We start from the raw sequence: 16827 nt of genomic DNA, 5'->3' as shown, positions 1-16827 counted from the left end.
GGAAGGCTGGTCAAGGGGTTAGCAGGATACTACGGGGCCGGAAGGCTGGTCCAGGGGTTAGCCGGAGAAGACGTGGCCGGAAGGGTGGTCCAGGGCTTATCCGGAGATGAGGGGGCCGGAAGGGTGGTCCAGGGTTTAGCAGGTGACAACGGGGCCGGAAGGGTGGTCGAGGGGTTAGCAGGAGGCGACAGGGCCGTAAGGGTGGTCCAGTGTTTAGCCGGAGATGACGGGGCCGGAAGGGTGGTCCAGGGTTTAGCAGGTGGCGACGGGGCCGGAAGGGTGGTCCAGGGTTTAGCAGGTGACGACGGGGCCGGAAGGGTGGTCCAGGGTTTAGCCGGAGATGACGGGGCCGTAAGGGTGATCCAGGGTTTAGCAGGTGACGATGGGGCCGGAAGGGTGTTCCAGGGTTTAGCAGGAGATGATGGGGTCGGAAGGGTGGTCCAGGGGTTAGCAGCTGACGACGGGGCCGGAAGTGTGGTCCAGGGCTTAGCAGGAGACGACGGGGCTGGAAGGGTGGTCCAGGGATTAGCAGGTGACGACGGGGCCGGAAGCGTGGTCCAGGGGTTACCTGGAGATGACTTGTCCGGAAGGGTGTTCCAGGGGTTAGCAGCTGTCAACGGGGCCGGAAGGGTGTTCCAGGGTTTAGCCGGAGATGACGGGGCCGGAAGGGTGGTCCAGGGTTTAGCAGGTGACGACGTGGCCGGAAGGGTGGTCCAGGGCTTAGCCGGAGATGACGGGGCCTGAAGGGTGGTCCAGGGTTTAGCAGGTGACGACGGGGCCGGAAGGGTGGTGCAGGGGTTAGCAGGAGACGACGGGGTCAGAAGGGTGGTCCAGGGTTTAGCAGGTGTCGACGGGGCCGGAAGGGTGGTCCAGGGGTTAGCAGGAGACGACGGGGCCGGAAGGGTGGTCCAGGGGTTAGCCGGAGACGACATGGCCGGAAGGGTGGTCCAGGGCTTAGCCGGAGAGGACGGGGCCGGAAGCGTGGTCCAGGGTTTAGCCGGAGATGATGGGGCTGGAAGGGTGGTCCAGGGTTTAGCAGGTTGCGACGGGGCCGGAAGGGTGGTCCAGGGGTTAGCCGGAGACGATATGGCCGGAAGGGTGGTCCAGGGTTTAGTCAGAGAGGACGGGGCCGGAAGGGTTGTCCAGGGTTTAGCAGGTGACGACAGGGCTGGAAGGCTGGTTCAGGGGTTGGCAGGAGACTTCGGGGCCGGAAGGCTGGTCCAGGGTTTAGCCGGAGATGACTTGGCCGGAAGGGTGGTCCAGGGTTTAGCAGGTGACGACGGGGCCGGAAGGGTGGTCCAGGGTTTAGAAGGAGATGACGGGGCTGGAAGGGTGTTCCAGGGGTTAGCAGGAGACGACGGGTCCGGAAGGGTGGTCCACGGGTTAGCAGGAGACGACGAGGCTTGAAGGGTGGTCCAGGGTTTAGCCGGTGATGACGGGGTCAGAAGTGTGTTCCAGGGGTTTGCAGGAGACGACGCGGCTGGAAGGGTGTTCCAGGGGTCAGCAGGAGACGACGGGGCCGGAAGGGAGGTCCAGGGTTTAGCCGCAGATGACTGGGCAGGAAGGGTGGTCCAGGGATTAGCAGGTGACGACGGGGCCGGAAGTGTGGTCCAGGGGTTAGCCGGAGACGACGGGGCCAGAAGGGTGGTCCAGGGGTTAGCCGCAGACGACGTGTCCGGAAGGCTGGTCCAGGGCTTAGCCGGAGACGACGGGGCCGGAAGGGTGGTCCTGGTTTTAGCAGTTGACGACGGGTCCGGAAGGGTGGTCCAGGGGTTAGCAGGAGACTACGGGGCCGGAAGGGTCGTCCAGGGGTTAGCCAGAAAAGACGTGGCCGGAAGGGTCGTCCAGGGCTTAGCCGGAGATGACGGGGCCGGAAGGGTGGTCCAGGGTTTAGCAGGTGACGACGGGGCCGGAAGGGTGGTCGAGGGGTTAGCAGGAGACGACGGGGCCGGAAGGGTGGTCCAGGGAATAGCAGGAGACAACGGGGCCGGAAGGGTGGTCCAGGGGTTAGCAGGTGACGACGGGGACGGAAGGGTGGTCCAGGGGTTAGCAGGAGACGACGGGGCCGGAAGGGTGGTCCAGGGGTTAGCAGGAGACGACGGGGCCGGAAGGGTAGTCCAGGGGTTAGCAGGAGTCGACGGGGCCGGAAGGGTGATCCAGGGGTTAGCAAGAGACGACGGGGCCGGAAGGGTGATCCAGGGGTTAGCAAGAGACGACGGGGCCGGAAGGGTGCTCCAGGGTTTAGCAGGTGACGGCGGGGCCGTAAGGGTGGTCCAGGGGTTAGCAGCGGACGACGGGGCCGGAAGGGTGGTCCAGGGGTTAGCAGGAGACGACGGGGCCGAAAGGCTGGTGCAGGGGTTAGCAGGAGATGACTTGGCCGGAAGGGTGGTCCAGGGGTTAGCAGGTGACGACAGGGCCCCAGGGCGTTCCAGGGTTTAGCCGGAGATGACGGGGCGGAAGGGTGGTCCCGGGTTTAGCAGGTGACGACGTGGCCGGAAAGGTGGTCCAGGGTTTAGCAGGTGACGACAGGGCCGTAAGGGTGGTTCTGCGTTTTGAAGGTGACGACGGGGTCGGAAGGGTGTTGAGGGGTTAGCAGGAGACGACGGGGCCGGAAGGGTGGTCCAGGGGTTAGCCGGAGACGACGGGGCCGGAAAGGTGTTCCAGGGGTTAGCAGGAGACGACGGGGCCAGAAGGGTGGTCCAGGGGTTAGCAGGAGATGACTTGTCTGGAAGGATGTTCCACAGGTTAGCAGGTGACGACGGGGCCGGAAGGGTGTTCCAGGGTTCAGCAGGAGACGACGGGGACGCAAGGGTGGTCCAGGGGTTAGCAGGAGACGATGGGGCCGGAAGGGTGGTCCAGGGTTTAGCAGGTGACGACGGGGACGGAAGGGTGGTCCAGGGATTAGCAGGGGACGACGGGGCTGGAAGAGTGGTTCAGGGGTTAGCAGGAGACTACGGGGTCGGAAGGGTGGTCCAGGGGTTAGCCAGAGAAGACGTGGCCGGAAGGGTGGTCCAGGGCTTAGCCGGAGATGATGGGGCCGGAAGGGTGGTCCAGGGTTTAGCAGGTGACGACGGGGCCGGAAGGGTGGTCCAGGGGTTAGCAGGAAACGACGGGGCCGGCAGGGTGGTCCAGGGGTTAGCAGGAGACGACGGGGCCGGAAGGGTGGTCCACGGGTTAGCAGGAGACGACGGCGCCAGAAGGGTGGTCCAGGGGTTAGCAGGAGATGACGGGGCCGAAAGGGTGGTCCAGGGTTTAGCAGGTGACGACGGGGCCGGAAGGGTGGTCCAGGGGTTAGCCGCAGATGACGGGGCCGGAAAGGTTGTCCAGGGGTTAGCAGGAGATGATGGGGCCGGAAGGGTGGTCCAGGGGTTAGCCGGAGATGACGGGGCCGGAAGGGTGGTCCACGGGTTAGCAGGTGACTACGGGGACAGAAGGGTGGTCCAGGGGTTAGCAGGAGACGACGGGGCTAAAACGGTGGTCCAGGGGTTAGCAGGAGGTGACGGGGCCGGAAGGGTGGTCCAGGGGTTAGCAGGTGGTGACGGGGCCAGAACAGGGTTGCAGGGAGGCGGGATGTGGTCCAGGGCGGCCTCCTGGGAAGGTATCATTTGAGCAAAACTTGACAGGCGTGAGGGGAAAGGCTCGCGGTGTCTGGGGAACTGGTGCACTGGGTACAGCTGGTGTGGAGCTCGGAGCGGAGACTGTGCTGGGGATGGGGTGGCCCAGCCGGGAGGTCTGTTGGCCTCGAGTCAGAAAGGTGACAGGCATGGATTAGCAGGGCCTGTGGGCACCAGGAGGATTTGTCCTGCAGGAGGTGGGAGCCACTAAGGGGTCCAGGGCAGAGGAGGAATGGGACCTGACGTCCAACTGTCTTTAAAACCTAAGTCAGGCCAGGCGCAGCAGCTCAGGTTTGTAATCCCAGCACTTTGCGGGGCTGAGGCAGGAGGATTGCCTGAGTCCAGGAGGTCAAGACCAGCCTGGGCAACATGGTGAAACCCCTTCTCTACTAAAAATATAAAAATTCGCCCGGCGCAGTGGTACACGCCCGTGATCCCAGCACTTTGGGAGACCAAGGTGGGCGGATCACTTGAGGACCGGAGTTAAGACCAGCCTGGCCAACATGGTGAAATCCCATCTCTCCTAAAAATACAAAAATTAGCCAGGTGTGGTGGTGGGCGCCTGTGATCCCAGCTACTCGGGAGGCCGAGGCAGGAGAATGGCTTGAACCCGCGGGATGGATGTTGCAGTGAGCCCTGACTGTGCCACTGCACTCCAGCCCCGGCGCCAAAGTGAGACTCTGTCTCAAAAAATAGGCCAGGATTGGGAGGCAGAGGCGGGCGGATCACGAGGTCAAGAGATCGAGACCATCCTGGCCAACATGGTGAAACCCCATCTCTACTAAAAATACAAAAATTAGCTGGGCGTGGTGGCGGGTGCCTGTAATCCCAGCTACTCGGGAGGCTGAGGCAGGAGAATCGCTTGAACCTGGGAGGCAGAGGCTGCAGTGAGCCGAGATCGTGCTACTGCACTCCAGCCTGGGGGACACAAGGAGATACTGTCTGAAAAAAAAAAAAATAGCCCAGGGCTGCTTCCCCTGGGAAACACTAAACGGCGGATGACGCCGGTGCAGTGGGGCGGCCCTGGGATGGGGAACGGCGCTGGCTTCCCCCGAGGCTTCGGCACTGGCTTCCGGGCTGGGGCCGCGGAGCTCACAGAGGCAAGACAGAGGATAAGGAGTAGACGCCTGTCACCAAGCTGGGCCGCCTGGTCCAGGACATAAAGATCATGTCCCTGGAGGAGGTCTGTCTCTTCTCCCTGCCCATCAAGGAATCTGAGATCATTGACCTTTTCCTGAGGGCCTCTCTCTGAAGGACGAGGTTTTGGAGATTATGCCGGTGCAGAATTGCCCTTGATAGTTGTGGAGGTGACACATACTACCAAGGAGTCCTACGGGTTTGCAGTTTAGAGGGTGCTCATTAGTGTCTGGTGGACAGGATTTACGTTTGGCTTTTATGTCTGTACTGGATCCGGTGGGGTTTTTTACTTCCTTCCTTGATTCCCCCACTATGCCCCCACTTTTTCTTTCTTGTTTTCCTTCCTTCCTACTTTCCTTTCCTCTCCTTTTTTCTTTCTCTCTTTCTCTCTCTCTTTGCTTCCTTCTTTCCTTCCTTCCTTCCTTCCATCTCTCTCTCTCTCTCTGCTTCCTTATTTCCTTCCTTCCTTCCTTCCTTCCGTCTCTCTCTCTCTCTCTCTTTCCCTCCCTTCCTTCCTTCTCCTTTCTTTTGGAGTCAAAAATTAATTTAAAAGATGTCATGTCATGTTTTAACTTAGGAAGCAGCCTTTTCTGGTCACTTGGGGTGTTCATCTTAGAACACATGCTATCATCGACGAACTTCTTTGACTGATCAGAGGAAATAGATTCAGGTTCTTACCGTAGACACAACTGGGCACAGACATCAAAAGAGCTCTGAAATCAGGGCGTGCAGAGAGCCCCAACACCCACACACCAGAACCCAGAGGTATCCCTGCCTGTGATTTTTAATTTGACAGTAGCTGGCAGAGTCCTGGGAGACGTGGGAAGAGGCCATAAGAGAATGCAGACATGGGAATGGATTAATCCAGAGTCCAGCCATGGTCTGCAGGTGGATCTCCCTGTCTCGGCCTGCTCACTTACAAATGGGTGCTCATTTACAAATCGGTGTGAATCACATTTCATCATTTGTGAGCTCCTTAGTTTCCAAGAAGTACAATTTTCTCATGTGTTTCTTGGACTTTATGCATATGCCTCCAGAGTTTGAATCATGCAGAGATGCTGCCACTTAAAAACCTCTTTCCTACAAACTTACACCCCTCCGATCGTGGTTTTCCTGTGAATCTCAGCCGGGCACGATGGCTGACGCCTGTCATCCCAGCACTTTGGGAGACTGAGGCAGGTGGATCACGAGGTCAGGAGTTCAAGACCAGCCTGGCCAAGATGGTGAAATCCTGTCTCTACTAAAAATACAAAAAATAGCCGGGCACGTTGGCAGGCACCTGTAATCCCAGCTACTTGGGAGGCTGAGGCAGGAGAATCGCTTGAACTCAGGGGGCAGAGGTTGCACTGAGTCGAGATCACGCCACTGCACTCCAGGCTGGGTGACAGAGTGAGACTCCATCTCCAAAAAAAAAAAAAAAAAAATACTGTTAGAAGAATGGAAAAAACTATATAGATGGAGAGAAAATATTAGTAATCTGATATCTGATAAAGAACTCATATGCTGAATAAATACCAAACATTTAACATTCAACCTTTGAAAACAAAGAAGCCAGCTAAAGATGTAAATGATTTGAAGACATTCACCAGTGAAGACACGCAGAAATACACATACATTCACCAATGAAGATACACACATGAAAAGATGATCACCATAATTATTCACTAATAATGCAAATGTCAACAGCACTAAGATTCCTCTACCCACCTATTACAATGGATAGAATTCAAATACCTGAGAATATCAAATTCTGGAGAGGATGTGGGATTCTCATTCATAGCTGGTAGACAAGAAAAATGTTTCATTCACTCTAGAAGGCCTTTTGGCCCTTTCTTATGTAGTAAAACATAGACTTACCCTTAGATCCATCAGTCGTACTACTAGGTTTTACCTAAGTGAATTGGAAACTGGTTCTCACATGGAAAATCGTGTACACGAATGTATATAGTAGTTTATTCATAATCACCAACCAAGATGTCCTTGAAGAGGTGAATGGATAAAACCAATGGTACTTCCACAAACTGAAAGTGTATTCAAAGTTCAATCTACCCTCAAATATTCCAGGACAGGAAATTTTGGAAGCCAGTTCAGCCAAGTGGCAAGGGAAAATGAATCACCATCTTATCTCAACTCTTCCAATGCATCCAAAATGGGCAATTGTTTAACTCATTCTCCCAGGCTCGCTCTCCTAGATTCATAAACAGATGAAGGCACCCGAGCACTCATGAAAAGAATTTGTGAGGCAAGTGTTCACACACATCGCAGCAAATGTCATAAACAGATAATCACATATCCAACACAACAGTGGATTAAACGAACAAGCTGCCTGTATGCATGGAATAAAAATAGGATTAAATGTTAGAAAAAAATTCAATTCTAATTCCCTGCATACCAGATAGACTAGAAAAAAACATTCAGTCATGACAATGGGTACAGGAAAAGGCTCTGAAATGAATCTATGTAAGTACAAATTAACAATGTTTAGCAAACTAACATTAAAAGGAACTTCCATTTCCTAAAATCGGCAGCAAGCATACATAAATGTGAAATGTCAGAAGCTCTGCCATTCACGGCAGTGACAAGTCGTTGACATATGCTGTCACCACTACCACCTACATCTGCAGTGAATATCAAAATGAAAAAGAGCCAGAGCTATGGATGTCAAGATGAAAATGAGATATGAAGACTGCAAAGAAATATGGTATTTGTTAACTATATGATTATCTACATAGAAAATTCAAAGGAATAGACACATTGAATATTCAAATGAATAAAAGACTTCAGAAAACATCATACAGAAGGTCATTGAAGCAAAATCAAGAGCCTTGCCACACAAAAGCAACTTAGTGCATAAAATAGAAAATAGAAAATACACCATTCACAGAAGCATTAAAATCCAAAATGTAAATAAGAAGAGCCTGACAAGACCTTTATGGAAGCAACTGTGCAAAGTTGCTGATAGACTCAGGAAATAATCTCAAGTAAATGGATCTGTATACCATATTCCTTGATGGGGAACAGAATATGGCAAAGATGTAAATGCTACTTAAATTAAATACAGAGTGAGTGCCTTAACTGTCATTGCCAAAGTGACAACCAAGCTCAGGTTGCTGTGCTCTGCTCCCCAAATCAACCCCGGAAAAAATATAGGAGGGAAAAGATTTAAAAAAAAAAAAACCATCAAAACAGAGAAAGCCCTGGGGATGACTGAAGACTGTGCTAAACTGGTACTTGTGTTTTGGGTCCAGGGAGCAGCAGGGAAATCGAGGAGGTCTGTACCCTGCATAGATGGCAGATTACGGGATGGATGGGAGAAAGTGTTTAACATTCCACCCCACATCATCGCGCAATCTGAGGCAGCACCACAAAATCTGATGCCAGTAGCCCTGGAGTAATATCAGGACACCAGGAAATTTGAGTTGATTGAGACACTATGGCTCCAGAGTTCTGCTAACAACCACCTGAAACAAACTTAGTAGGAGAAGATCAGCCTTCCAAAAAATTATTATTTTAATGGAATATAAACAATGAACTAGGAATAGAATAGTAAGTATGTGTGAAGGCCACATACTATGGGTAGATATTAATAAAATATGTGTGCATATATATAGTATAAAGTCTAGAAATACAAGCGAATATGTAGCTAAAGATATATACATGTAAGTATATATAAGATATAAAGATATATATGCGTGTATGTATACATATAAGCATAGATGTATATAATGTCTAAAACAGGTATGTATATAAACGTAGATATAAACAAAATGTACAATACCATATATAACGTACACATACAATGTAAAATTTATTACCATGTGAATGAGAATTAAAATATGAAAATCGCTAATCTGGACTCTGCTGTGTTCGATACCTTCAAAACACATGGCTTCTCCAAATCTCTTGCTGCTGCTCAGCCTCTTCCGTGTAAAAATAAATCTTTTAGGACAAAAGGTTTGCAAAGTCTAGCTCTGGCTGGGGAGGAGCCCCCATGGGAAGGTGTGCATCTTCTCTCACAGGTCCTACAATCACAGGTGCTGCAGCCCCCCAGGGAGCATCTAGCCTTGGACCCGCAGCCATTGTCTGCAACGCGTGCAGCTGGGCAAATGCTCAAAGGTGACATAAACAGATCATCTCCCACACATCACTTCATCAAAGAGCCAGGAGCCAGGAGGAGAACCCTCCTGAGAGGGGACTGAAGGTCCACCCTCCCCACATAGAGGGGCCACAGAATCCAGCTCAGCCCTTCCTGTCAGCCCTGGGAGACCCTGGCAATGTTGTCACCCTGACCGCACCCCTCCCCTCACTGCCACCTCATGTGACTGGGAGTCAGAGACTTGGTCCGAGAGGAGCAGACCCAATGGGCAGAGGATGGGGATCGAGACCCAGGCATCAAGGTCGGGACCCCCTGAGGGATGACTGAGGGCCCCTATCCCCATCCCCACCCCTACTCCGCCAGAACCCGGTTCAGCCCCTACTGGCAACCCAGGGAAGCCCCAGGCTTGGGGGCCGGATGTGACGTCACTGACGCGCGCACTGGGGTCAGAGAGAAGGGAGAGGCCTCCTTCTGAGGGGCGGCTTGACGCCGGTGGAGGGAAGCGGGCCGAGGCTCTGTGAGGAGTCAAGGTGAGGTGCTGAGGGAAGACTGAGGATGCCCCCACCCCAGATAGAGGACCCGAAAGAACCAAGTGCCGTCTCTGCTCCCAGCCCTGGACCACCCGGGGGCCGATCTGGGGCTGACTTGTGAGGCTGGGCCGACCCCCTCCCTCCGCCGCTCAAGCTGCTGGGCACTCTGGAGTGAGAGCTTGGTGTGACCAGGGCAGGGCTGGTTAGGAGAGGGCAGGGCCCAGGCTCTGCCGGGCATCACGGTCAGGACCCTGAGGGAGGGCTGGGCCCCCCCAACCCAACCATGACCTACAGCCCCAGGTTCCCCAGCCCCATCCGCAGCTCCACTCTACACCCCACCCCACCCCACCCCACCCCAAACTCCACCCCACCTCCCAACTCTCCCGCGGCAGAATCTGGTTCCGCCCCTGTTGTCAACCCAGGGAAGCCCCAGGTGCCCGGATGTACGGCCAGTGACTCCCACACTGGGGCTCAGAGAGTAGCTGGGGCCTCGCTGTGAGGGGCGGGTCGATATCGGCGGAGGGAAGCGGGCCCAGGCTCTGTGAGGAGGCAAGGTGAGACCCTGAGGGAGGACTCAAGACTCCCCCGCCCCAGATAGAGGACCCCAAATAATACAGCAGCACCCCTGTGCCAGCCCTGGACCACCCCGCGGGGTCGGGCTTATCAGGCTGGGCCCAGGCTCTGACTGGCATCAAGGTCAGAACCCTGAGGGAGGGCTGAACGCCTCCACACCCCTAACCCAGCCACCACCACCATGACCTACAGCCTCAGGTTCCCCACCTCCATCCTCACCCCCCCCCCCCCACTCCACCCCACCCCCAAGTCTCCCGTGGCAGAATCCGGTTCGGCTCCTGCTGTCAACCCAGGGAAGCTCCGGGTGCCCGGATGTAAGGCCTCTGACTTGGGCACTGGGGGTCAGAGAGTAGCAAGGGCTTGGTCCTGAGTGGTGGCTGAAGATCGGCAGAGGGAAGCGGGCCCAGGCTCTGTGAGGAGGCAAGATGAGACGCTGAGGGAGGACTGAGGACGCCCCCACCCCAGATAGAGGGCCCCAAATAATCCAGCAGCACCCCTGCTGCCAGCCCTGAACCACCCCGGGGGCGGACTTCTCAGGCTGTGGGCCACCCTTCGCCACCCCACCGCTTAAGCCCCAGGGGACTCTGGGTCAGAGCTTGGTGTGACCAGGGCAGGACTGGTTAAGAGAGGGCAGGGGCCAGGCTCTGCCAGGCATCAGGGCCAGGACCCTGAGGGACGGCTGAGGCCCCATAGAGGGAGTCACTGCCCCTGCAGTGGACCCTGGGAAGTTCCGGGCATGGCGGTCAGGCAAGCGGATCCTGATATCTGCATCCTGGGCTGACCGAGGGAAGGGGCTTGGTATCGTTAGCGTGGCCGCGGGAGAACAGAGGGAGGGCCCAGGTCCTGCTGGGAGACAAGGGAGGCCTGAGGGGACCCAATACCCCAGGACAAGGGGCCCACCCCGCCCCTATCTGAGACCGAGGCCCCTCCTCATTCAGCCTCGGGAATCCGACAGATAGAGACTCAGGTCCGCAGAGGGGTGGGGCCCAGCCCTCTAGGAGACCAGGGAAGGAACAAGACGGAGGACAGAGGGGACCCCGGAGTCCAGCTCAGTGGGGATCTTGGCCTGGGCGATCCCGGGCACGGTGGCCGCATGTGGTGCATTGTGGCTGGTGGGATCGGGTGTCAATGGGAACAGGGCTGTGGTATGAGGAGTGGGGCCTCAGGTGAGCAGAAGGAGGAGTCCCAGAGGCCTGAGGAAGGATTCACCAGACCTCTCATCCCAGACCTAGGAAACCTGCCCCTGCCGTCAGTCTTGGGAGGCCCCAGGCAGGACGGTGAGGAAGGGAAGTGCCCCCTCCACCCCCAACACACACTTTCTCAAAGAGGGTCTAAGGGAGAAATTGGCCTTGGTCTGCAAGACTCATCTCTGGTTCAGCAAAATGGAAGGGGCCAGATTCTGTCAGAAGCAAATATGAATACCTAGAGGACACCCAGACCGACGAGGCCCCCTGGAACCTGCTCCTTTGGTCAGCCTTGGGTATCTCATGCATGAGTGACCATGAGGTGGCCCCTCACTTCTGCCTCCCGGGTCTCAGGGAGGTGGGGGCCTGGGTCCGAGGGGTTTCCTCAGCTCGGCAGAGGGAGCCACACCTGGTCAGCACAGGGTGGAATCCAGGGTCTTCCAGGAGTGACGGGGAGGAAGTTTGGTGAGGATTGAAGGTAAGAAGGTACCTCCACGCTCTCAAAAAAGAAAGGACCTCACAGACACTGGTGTCACCTGTTCTCAGCCCCAGGTGGCCCCAGGCAGGAATGGCATGAGGCATGCTCTCATTTCTCCCACGTGACTGGGGGTGAGAGGTCTCAGGGAGGTGAGTACCTTGATCCCGGGGGCACTGAGAGATTCAACAGAGGGCTCCACACCTGGTCAGTAGAAGGAGGACTCCCAGGATCAGCAGGACCCAAGGTGTGCCCCCTTCATGAGGAATGGAGGTACCCCCAACGCAGAAAGAAGCCACCCCACAGAGTCTAGGTGAACTCTGTTCTTAAATCTGGGGGCGGGGGCGGGGGGCCTGATCAAGGATGGTGCTAAGTGGCAAGCTCATTTGTACCACGGCAGGAAGTTGAGGAACCCTCAGGGGGATGAGGCGTTGGTGTAAAGGGAGATGTCTGCTCATCTCAAGGGTTTGAGGGTCGAGGAAGTAGAAGCCCCAGCAGGAGTAAAGATGAATAACCCACAGGAGGACTTTGGAACACCCACCTCATACCTGAAGGGTTCAGCTGGTGGGGTCAGCCCCGGACACCCCACGCAGGGGTGACATATGTGGGGCCTCCTCACCTCTGTTTCTGGATCTCAGGGAGGTGAGGACTTTGTTCTCAAGAGGGTGTGTGGACAAAACAGGGAGGCCCTGTGTTCGACAGACACAGTGGTCCCAGGATTGGAGAGCAGTCCAGGTGAGGAACCTAAGGGAGGATCGAGGGTACCTCCAGGCCAGAGAAACTCTCAGATCAAGAGAGTTTGCCCTGCCCCTACTGTCACCCTAGAGAGCCCGGGCAGGGCTGTCTGCTGAGGTCCCTCCTTTATCCTGGGATCACTGGTGTCAGGGAGGGCTGGCCTTGGTCTGAGGGGGCTGCACTCACGTCAGCAGAGGGAGGGTCCCAGGCCCTGCCAGGAGTCCAGGTGCAGACTGAGGGAACCCCACTCACCAAACACAGAGGACCTAGCCCCACCCTGCCCCTTGTGTCAGCTGAGGGAAGCCGCTGGGTGGATGGACTCCCCTCACTTCCTCTTCAGGTGTCTCCTGGAGATAGGGCCTCAGGTCAACAGAGGGAGGGTTCCAGACCCTGCAGGCATCAAGATGAGGACCAGGCAGTATCCTCACCCCAGGACACATGGACCCCATTGAATTTAGACATCTCTTACTGTACTTCCGAGGAAACCCTGGGCAGGTGTGGGCAGATGTTGGTTGGGGCATGTCCTTCTGTTCCATATCAGGGATGTGAGCTCTTGATCTGAGAGACTCTCAGGCAAGTAGAGGAGTAGAGTCCAGTCCCTGCCAGGAGAAAGGTCAGGGCCCTGAGTGAGCGCAGAGGGGACCATCCACCCCAAAAGTGTGTGGAACTCAAGAGTGTCCAGCCCGCCCTCTTGACAGCACTGAGGGACCGGGGCTCTGCCTGCAGTCTGCAGCCTAAGGGCCCCTCGATTCCTCTTCCAGGAGCTCCAGGAAGCCGGCAGGCCTTGGTCTGAGACAGTGTCCTCAGGTCGCAGAGCAGAGGAGACCCAGGCAGTGTCAGCAGTGAAGGTGAAGTGTTCACCCTGAATGTGCACCAAGGGCCCCACCTGCCCCAGCACACATGGGACCCCATAGCACCTGGCCCCATTCGCCCTACTGTCACTCATAGAGCCTTGATCTCTGCAGGCTAGCTGCACGCTGAGTAGCCCTCTCACTTCCTCCTTCAGGTTCTCGGGACAGGCTAACCAGGAGGACAGGAGCCCCAAGAGGCCCCAGAGCAGCACTGACGAAGACCTGTAAGTCAGCCTTTGTTAGAACCTCCAAGGTTCGGTTCTCAGCTGAAGTCTCTCACACACTCCCTCTCTCCCCAGGCCTGTGGGTCTCCATCGCCCAGCTCCTGCCCACGCTCCTGACTGCTGCCCTGACCAGAGTCATCATGTCTCTCGCGCAGAGGAGTCCGCACCGCAAGCCTGATGAAGACCTTGAAGCCCAAGGAGAGGACTTGGGCCTGATGGGTGCACAGGAACCCACAGGCGAGGAGCAGGAGACTACCTCCTCCTCTGACAGCGAGGAGGAGGAGGTGTCTGCTTCTGGGTCATCAAGTCCTCCCCAGAGTCCTCAGGGAGGCGCTTCCTCCTCCTTTTCCGTCTACTACACTTTATGGAGCCAATTCGATGAGGGCTCCAGCAGTCAAGAAGAGGAAGAGCCAAGCCCCTCGGTCGACCCAGCTCAGCTGGAGTTCATGTTCCAAGAAGCACTGAAATTGAAGGTGGCTGAGTTGGTTCATTTCCTGCTCCACAAATATCGAGTCAAGGAGCCGGTCACAAAGGCGGAAATGCTGGAGAGCGTCATCAAAAATTACAAGCGCTACTTTCCTGTGATCTTCGGCAAAGCCTCCGAATTCATGCAGGTGATCTTTGGCACTGATGTGAAGGAGGTGGACCCCGCCGGCCACTCCTACATCCTTGTCACTGCTCTTGGCCTCTCGTGCGATAGCATGCTGGGTGATGGTCATAGCATGCCCAAGGCCGCCCTCCTGATCATTATCCTGGGTGTGATCCTAACCAAAGACAACTGCGCCCCTGAAGAGGTTATCTGGGAAGCGTTGAGTGTGATGGGGGTGTATGTTGGGAAGGAGCACATTTTCTATGGGGAGCCCAGGAAGCTGCTCACCCAAGATTGGGTGCAGGAAAACTACCTGGAGTGCCGGCAGGTGCCCGGCAGTGATCCTGCGCACTACGAGTTCCTGTGGGGTTCCAAGGCCCACGCTGAAACCAGCTATGAGAAGGTCATAAATTATTTGGTCATGCTCAATGCAAGAGAGCCCATTTGCTACCCATCCCTTTATGAAGAGGTTTTGGGAGAGGAGCAAGAGGGAGTCTGAGCACCAGCCGCAGCCGGTGCCAAAGTTTGTGGGGTCAGGGCCCCATCCAGCAGCTGCCCTGCCCCATGTGACATGAGGCCCGTTCTTCACTCTGTGTTTGAAGAGAGCAATCAGTGTTCTCAGTGGCAGTGGGTGGAAGTGAGCACACTGTATGTCATCTCTGGGTTCCTTGTCTATTGGGTGATTTGGAGATTTATCCTTGCTCCCTTTTGGAATTGTTCAAATGTTCTTTTAATGGTCAGTTTAATGAACTTCACCATCGAAGTTAATGAATGACAGTAGTCACACATATTGCTGTTTATGTTATTTAGGAGTAAGATTCTTGCTTTTGAGTCACATGGGGAAATCCCTGTTATTTTGTGAATTGGGACAAGATAACATAGCAGAGGAATTAATAATTTTTTTGAAACTTGAACTTAGCAGCAACATAGAGCTCATAAAGAAATAGTGAAATGAAAATGTAGTTAATTCTTGCCTTATACCTCTTTCTCTCTCCTGTAAAATTAAAATATATACATGTATACCTGGATTTGCTTGGCTTCTTTGAGCATGTAAGAGAAATAAAAATTGAAAGAATAATTTTTCCTGTTCACTGGCTCATTTTTTCTTCAAACATGCACTGAACATCTGTTATTCGGAACACCCTGGGTTAGTAGTAGAGATGCTCGGTAAGCCAGACCCACCCCTTTGCCATAGGGTGGTGAAGTCTAGGGGCTACAATCCTAAAATTAAGGTGGTGCCATGTCCTCTAAGAACTAGAGGAAAATAAAACATGGGTGAGGGTTTGGGGCTCTAGATGACAGCAGTCGAGTGTATATGCCCTGAGCCAGGGCCCTTTGGGCTTTGGGAAACTGCAGTTCCTTCTGGGGGAGGTAATTCTATTGAAGCTGGGTGGTGCCAGAGCCAGATTCTCAGAGGATGAGAGAAAGGCCTGGAATGGACGACTGCTCAGCAGTTCCTTTTGGATAGTGGATGAACAGAGAAGAGTCTCCACCTGGGGCAGGAATAGAAGGAAATCGTCCCGCGCTCTTGTCTCGGTGCGCTTGAACACAGTGCAGGGGCTAGGTGATGGATACCTATCATCTGCAAGGGTTTCCTGCAAGATGAGGGTGAATCTCCCAGAAGGGAAGCCCAGAAGTCATTGGCCAGGTGCTTTTCTGCCTGTCTGGGAGAGCCAGAGTTGATCGTATTTAAAAGGCATTCTAATCAAGTTATCTCAGGTGGGATTTGACCAATTGTGAGCAAAGGCTAGATTTCGAGTGTTAACAAAATAAGTGAAAACACAGTCTTGGATCCAAAAGCAGGTGGGAGAGAGGAAAGGAGTTGATCCTCGATTCAAATTCTAGGAGCTTTGAGCTGCATTCAGCTGCGCAAGACTCCAGCACACCCAAATTTTGAAGCACATTCGCTAAGAGGAAATACTTAATTTTATTGACGAAACTTCCTGTTGGGGCTGATTATCCCATGTCCTACTGAGCTGTATATTCTCTGGTAAGTCTTGGAGAACAACAACATTTACGAAATCCCAGAGTGCTAGGGTCTAGGGTCAAATAGTATTAGATATGACAGCCATCCGCCATTCCTTAAACTTCTAACTTAATGCCAGGCCCTGAGCCAGATGCTTCACTTACATTGCACACACTCTAACCGTCCTAGTGGAAGGGCCTCATCATACCTGCTTCACAGATGAAGAACCAGAGGCTCACAGAACTTGGGTATTTCCCAGGATCAGGTGGCTAGTAAGGAACAGAGCTGGAACCGGATCCCTGATCTGAATTCCTCTAGAGCCCGTGCTGTTCCCACTGCCCTGAGCCGGAGGCAGACCTCCTCACTGGCACTTCATTTCTCTTCTCAGCAATGCATCATGTCTCTCAAGCAACAAAAAGAAGGACCCTGAGGCCAAGGTACTAAATGCAGGCCTAAAGAAGGTGACAATGAGCATCAAATACAATTTGGGGATGGCATGCCGGGGGTCCCCTGGGAACTGTCTGCTGGGTGCTGCCTGTTGAGCACCTACTATGCAACAGGTTGTAGGAGCGCCTACAAATGCTCATCCACATCTTTGATCTTCTCTTTCCTGGGCACAAGGGACGAATACATAATCAGCACTTCTGTCTGGCATCAGCACGTTCCCGTGTCACAGTGCCCTTCCCCGGTCACTATCATGTTTCCTCCCTTCTGAATCTGCGACCTGACCTACTGCTTGCTCTTCACTGTTGCCTCCCCATGGAGGCTGGGCAGACCCCCCTGCCCTTCCTGCAACATGGAGCATTCCTAGCCCTCGAAGTAGTCCCCTGGTTCGCGCACGGCTCGCCCTTAG

The 16827-nt window shown here is 54.6% G+C and overlaps 1 protein-coding gene across 7 annotated transcripts in view; it reads left to right on the top strand.

Moving 5' to 3' along the window:
* Nucleotides 1–15086, top strand: part of LOC129395209 (melanoma-associated antigen 9-like) — a 69835-nt gene extending 54749 nt beyond the window's left edge. For 4 of the 7 annotated variants that reach the window (XM_063601499.1, XM_055106142.2, XM_063601497.1 and 1 more), the window contains 3 exons: nt 13106–13192; nt 13351–13419; nt 13495–15086. In XM_063601499.1, the coding sequence (XP_063457569.1) occupies nt 13560–14507 (948 nt within the window). In that variant the 5' untranslated portion in view covers nt 13106–13192; nt 13351–13419; nt 13495–13559 and the 3' untranslated portion in view covers nt 14508–15086. Of the gene's footprint in view, nt 1–5328; nt 9378–9816; nt 9932–12247; nt 12345–13105; nt 13193–13350; nt 13420–13494 lie in introns of those variants that run through there. The other 3 variants (XM_055106143.2, XM_063601496.1, XM_055106144.2) reach the window with 3 other exon arrangements.
* Nucleotides 15087–16827: the final 1741 nt, after the last annotated feature.

The sequence above is a fragment of the Pan paniscus genome, chromosome X (genome assembly GCF_029289425.2).
Source record: "Pan paniscus chromosome X, NHGRI_mPanPan1-v2.0_pri, whole genome shotgun sequence".
Taxonomy (NCBI): domain Eukaryota; kingdom Metazoa; phylum Chordata; class Mammalia; order Primates; family Hominidae; genus Pan; species Pan paniscus.
This window is presented reverse-complemented; position numbering and strand designations above follow the sequence as displayed.